General features: G+C 48.9%; 1 protein-coding gene across 1 annotated transcript; it reads right to left on the bottom strand.

The window, feature by feature from the left end:
• Positions 1-513: 513 nt before the first annotated feature.
• Positions 514-4,147, bottom strand: LOC136508883 (lysine histidine transporter-like 8). The gene is made up of 5 exons (XM_066503663.1): positions 3,668-4,147; positions 2,526-2,659; positions 1,538-1,965; positions 1,303-1,434; positions 514-1,193 (listed from the first exon to the last, which is right to left on the bottom strand). The coding sequence occupies exons 1-5, from the start codon at positions 4,015-4,017 to the stop codon at positions 708-710; spliced, it is 1,530 nt and encodes a 509-aa protein (XP_066359760.1). The 5' UTR covers positions 4,018-4,147; the 3' UTR covers positions 514-707.
• Positions 4,148-5,605: the final 1,458 nt, after the last annotated feature.

Consider the following 5,605-nt stretch of genomic DNA (forward strand, 5'->3'; position numbering starts at 1 on the left):
AATTAGGCTTAAAAAATTCATCTCATAAATTAGTTGTAATCTATGCAATTAGTTTTTTTAGTCTATATTTAATACTTCATGCATGTGTCAAACATCGTATGACTGAACAAGGCCCATGTCTATGACATCTTTTCACTGTCCAAAGTCGTCCATGTAGGATGAGCCAAAAGAAAATTTTAACTCGGGGAGGTGCAGCCGTCCACCATAGTTTCTTAGCCCCTTCCAGGAATGCGGTGTGGAAAAAAAAGCCGTATAAGTCGATGAGGTAGAGTACTCACCATTCTAGGACCACCTCCACTCCACACGAATCTGCCTGGGACCAGAGGCTGCAGCACGATGCCATCAACAAGCTCCCCAGAGGACCTGCGTGGTCAGAGCCCCAGGACCCAATTCATAACGGGTATGATTGCCTCTTGTATGTTCTGCTTGTTCGTTTTGTACAAAGTGTCGAACGTGATGCTGATGAAGTCCTCAAATTACTGACGACTTTCTACGTGCAAGATACACTGAAAATATACTCTATACACAAAGCCCCTTAGATTTCGAATTTCTCAGACATCACTTACGTTACATACATGCCATTGTTCTTACCAAGGCAACGTAGTAGTTACGCAGCATAACTATGCAGTAGTAATATGTAACATTCAGTTCCACAACTAATTTCTTCTAATAACTTGCAGATTGGAGCAAGCAAGCAATCTATATACCTAGTTAGGCTTGAAGAACTTGAGCTTCATCCCATTGTTGACGATGCTCCAGACGCCACCCAGCGAGAACGCCAGGCTGAACGCTGTGCCGAGCAGCCCAAGGCCCCAGTTGAGGTACCAGCTGAAGCTGAACCTCTCGGGCTTCTTGACGCGGATCCACATGAAGCACGGGTAGGCGAAGGTCACAGGCAGGGTGAGCCCTCCCAGCAGCCCAGCGAGGCTGGAGAGGAATGGCAGAGCCACGCTGATGAACAGCGAGAGGAACCCGTAGAAGACCCTGAACCCTGACCGCACCCATGCCGAGCACGGGCGGTTGGTGCGGCCGGTGTAGTAGGCCTCGAAGCTGTCGAACACCGGCATGGAGTAGATCTGGAAGCTGCTGAGGCAGTTGAGCACGACGAGGAGGCATGTCGTCGCGAGGAGGCCCCGCGGGATGTCATGGCTGTGGAAGGCGTAGAGTGCCGCCAGCATCCCTCCTGGTGGCATCTGCAGGGCATGCCATGAGTACGAGCACAACAGTCCAGGGATCATTAGTTGCAGCACAATGAAGTCATGATTAGTCTGATGAGCTAAGTAAGCATCATGAAGTACTTGCCATGTTTCCGTAGGCCCAGTAGCCTCCAACGGCGACGGGGAAGAGGCACATTGCAATCAGGAGATACGCTACTTTGGCCCCGCGCCACATTGGCACATGTGCTGGATGTTTGAAAGTCGATGGCATTGTCGCCTGCAAAATTTCAATGACAATTCACACACATGAAGACATGAAGTTACCTGATGATAGAAAGAGGCTCTGAGCCAATAATTCATCAACGAGAAATTATACTGACCTGTATTTCCAGAGCAAGATTGTGCCCTCTGAAGGCAAACGCTATTATCCCAAGGGCATTCAAGGTTGAGAATAGGGATATACCAAAAGAATTGGATGTCACTGGGTCATAAGATACTGTTGGTGGTCGTGGTTGGCTGACAGAGAGAACCCATGACATGGTACAGTACATTATCGCAGTCGCCCCACCGATGAGTGAAAGACCAGCGATTGAATTGAGATTTGGAAGTTGGGAAAGAATTACTGCCAAGGAAGTGAACACCAAGTACCACTCGACCGTCGTAATGGGATTCGGTGAGCAGAGTGGGCCACACACTATTTGGAAGAACAGCTTCATGGTCTCCCCTCCAACAAGGATCAACGCAGTGGCGGTGCCTGCCGAGAGATAAATAGTCGGGAAAAGAGCCAGCCACATTCCCAGTTTTTCTCCTGCATGAACAATGTATATTAGTCAGTATATAATTGGTGGAAATCCTTTTCTGTCCTGTGACTTGAATTATGTAGCTATCAATGAAATAGATCAACAGAGAATCTAGCTGCATTGCATGTTCTCAGTTTAGTGCAACCAGAAGCAATAATAATTCCAAGTAGATAATGCACTAGTTCGATACTGTCGAAGGATCATAGGGTTCCACTAGTAGCAAAAGGTAACATATTTTCGCGGTACTGTAACGAATGGCATGAGAGCCATATGTTATCTGACAGTAGAAGCAGCTCCAGATCATGATCTGGATGCGAAGATAACAAAAGAGCGTTCCTAGATTAGCCTGGCACTACCCCATCAGTCACGCTCCACCTCTTATTTGGAAGCAGCAAGACACTGTCAATAGATTCTTTCCAGCCTATATGGCAGAGATAATAATTGGACAGTGGCGACATACAGTCCTTGCACCCATTTACATATTGCAGACATGTCAGTGGCATTCGTGAATCTAGGAATCAGAAGTAATTGTCATGAGCTGGCAAAAATAGTTGAGAGAATGTCTCACCAAATGCAGCCTGTGCAAGCTCCACATATCTGTTGTACCTCCTGCCTGGCACAGCCTCATGAAGCTTCACTAGGATCCAGAGCGTGTACAGTTGCCAGAAATAAGCAATAGTCAATGAAATTATCCCCCAGCTCCTTCAGTCCAAACAGTCATGAACAGTGATATGTCAGAAATGGTTCTGAACTTCAGGGTATGATAATTTAGGGACATTGAATACTTCAAAGAAATTGGCTGAGAAGGTTGAAACCCTGTTCAACTGGACGCCACAACCAATAGTTAAAAATGAGAACAAGATTTTTTTTCTTTTTCAGTTGCAATAAAGAAAGTATAATCTTAGGAATTAGTTGCAAGTACTGCACATTTTATTTATTCTAAGTTACACATGCTATGCTTAAACAATTCAACAAACTTCAAATCAGAGAAGGAAAAAAAAAAGACGAAACCAAAATAATCCATGAACATATGAGATTTATACTGTGATTTCTTATAAGAATAGTGGTTTTGATTCTGATTTGAAAATTTTCGAATCTTTATCTCTGGCAAAAACTGAATGAAGCCTCTAATTTTACCAACCTGAATTATAATAACTAAATGTAGCAAACGTTTACCAGACAACAAATTTGAAGAGTGGAAAAAAGAAGACATTAGCAAATTCGCCCTGTTCACTTCGCTGAAAAGTATGGTTCGCTGATTTATGGTGAGAGAAAAATATTATACCATGGCTGATAAGTTCAGACAAACACGCTCTATGTCCCCCGGATCGGTCTTACTAATAGGTCTCTGTGTTTGGTATTTTGGACAGATGTGGAGTGAGAATTGGGCCATCTCACCCAAATTCAGCAATCAAAATGGTTTGTGCCCAAGTTGAGAGGCATTGACACGGGCAGGGTCAACACAAGTGTATAATAAGAACTGAAAAAAAAAAGCTTGAAACACACCAAGCAACATCATCAAAGCCTCTCCCCCAGGCGACAGATTTTTAAACCTGGATTGGCCAATCAGGCCAATGACACTCACCCTGTCACTCATCAGAATAATCAAGGCGCCATTAACAAAAGCAGAGAAAGCATAGCAGATTAGCAGCAGCAACAATGAGTAACTTCAATGGAGGCGGGCAGAAGCAGTGATTGCTGCTTGGTTACCATCCGAGGCCCGGGAAGGCGAGCGGGAGGAGGAGCGCCTGGAAGCCGAGGGCGGCGTTGAGGGAGTGGAAGGCGGCGTAGCGGGCGTTGCCGCCGCGGCTCTCGGTGACGGGCAGCCAGGCGTCGCGCGGGTCGAGGCGCGTGAGGTGGCCCACGTCCTCCAGGTACCCGCGCAGGCCCTCCACCACGCGACGCCCGGGGGTCCCGGAGCCCTTGCTCCTCCCGCCACCTCCCCCACCGGCTCCGGTCGGCGTCGCCGCGCCCTCCGGCGTCGACAGGCCGTGCGGCGTCGCCGGGATCGACACCAGCTCCGGCTCGCTCGCCGCGCCGCCCTCCGCCGCCATCGCCATTGCCGTCGCTGGACTGGAGTTCTTGGGGTTCGCGAGTGAGGTTTTGGAATGGGTGCCCGGGCTGCTGTGGGACGCCGTGAAAAGAAAAGGTGGCGCAGGGGAGTGTGCGGTGGGGGACACTGGGACAGGAGGACAGTGACTTCCGTGTCCGGGAAGAGAGAGAGGGGAGTGAGGAGTGAAATAAATGGTGCACGGGGAGTGTGAGGAGGAGACAACGAGTGTACGAGAGGAGACTGTAGCCAGCGCGTGCCATGTCCGTCCGTCCGGGGAGGGGAGCAGGTCAGCAGAACAGAGCACGGCGGCGCGGCGGGCGGGACCGACCCGTCCAGGGCGGTGCGGCCGTGCGGCGACGCGCTCGGGCCTCGGCGAGCTTGCCAACGTGGGCTCGCATTTTCACCGTGCGGTCAACTCGGCAGGATTGTGTCTTGCGGGCAAGGGTTTGCGTGCCGGAGGAGCAGCGTTTCCACTGTACGAGGCGACTGCACGCACCCAAAACCAATCCCGCGGTTGTTCATCATTTGCTGTTCGGCGAACAGGATGAGACGCGCGCGCACGTATACGGACAAGCACGCGCCTAGTCTGCCGCACCGATAAGCGCGCGCCTAGTCTGCCGCACCAGTCTGCATGCTCACGTCAATTTAAAAAATCAAATCATTTATTTTCAAATACTATAACTTCTAAACGGTATATTTATTTCCAAATTTTTTATTTTTTATTTTTTTTAGTTTCTCACAAATACACCTGTTTGGAAAGATTTTAGAATTTAAACTCTTAGCTCTGATCGATGCTAGCGCCGAACTAACACGGTTCGACGTCAGCATACTGGCGCCTAGCTCCTATGTTCCACACGTCACGCTAATTTGGCGCCGAGTTGGCCCTGATGGGACAACGCACATACCGCTCCGCTGCGGCTGCTCTACCCTCTGCGCTATCTCTACACTAGAACTTGTAGCTGGACAACTCACTGCCACTGCATGCGTAGGGGAGGACATGAGCTGACGGGGAAATGGCAAATGGCAATGCGCCCTAGTCTGCACCTGCTGCGTGCCATACGCCCATGCTGCGTGCCATGAAAATAAGGACCAGTTTAGTCCCCAAAATTTTGCTAAAATTTTCAAGATTTCCCGTCACATCGAATCTTTGAGTATGTATGAAGCATTAAATATAAATAAAAAATAAAACTAATTACACAGTTTAGACAAAATCTACGAGACGAATCTTTTAAGTTTAATTAGACTATAATTAAACACTAATTACCAAATAATAACGAAACCCGCTATAATACATTTTACCAAATTTTTTGACATCTAAACAAGACCTAAAATTGGGGCCGCCAGCTCGTCGCGCCCACGAGATCGAATCTTTGACCGACCTCGTTCCGGCGCTCGGCCGCTCGCCCAAGCAGTGCAGGCCCCACCCACCTCCGCCTCGGCACGACGAGACGACGGTACAGCCATACGGTAGGGCCACAGCTCCCTGTTGCGTGGCACGCCGATCACTGATCATCCCGAGCGAAAGGCGCGCATGATCATCACCCTAGATGGAAGTGAAGCCTAATGCTAGGTGTTAGGGGCTAGGGCTAATCGGA

The sequence above is a fragment of the Miscanthus floridulus genome, chromosome 15 (assembly GCF_019320115.1).
Source record: "Miscanthus floridulus cultivar M001 chromosome 15, ASM1932011v1, whole genome shotgun sequence".
NCBI lineage: Eukaryota > Viridiplantae > Streptophyta > Magnoliopsida > Poales > Poaceae > Miscanthus > Miscanthus floridulus.

Excerpts from the sequence above, each read along its gene's own strand:
- LOC136508883 (XM_066503663.1), bottom strand. The coding sequence starts at position 4,017 with ATGGCGATGGCGGCGGAGGGCGGCGCGGCGAGCGAGCCGGAGCTGGTG. Across the intron at positions 2,660-3,667 it reads GCCTTCCCGGGCCTCGGATG|GAGCTGGGGGATAATTTCAT; the intron begins GTAACCAAGCAG and ends TTTGGACTGAAG. Across the intron at positions 1,194-1,302 it reads ACTGGGCCTACGGAAACATG|ATGCCACCAGGAGGGATGCT; the intron begins GCAAGTACTTCA and ends CATGCCCTGCAG.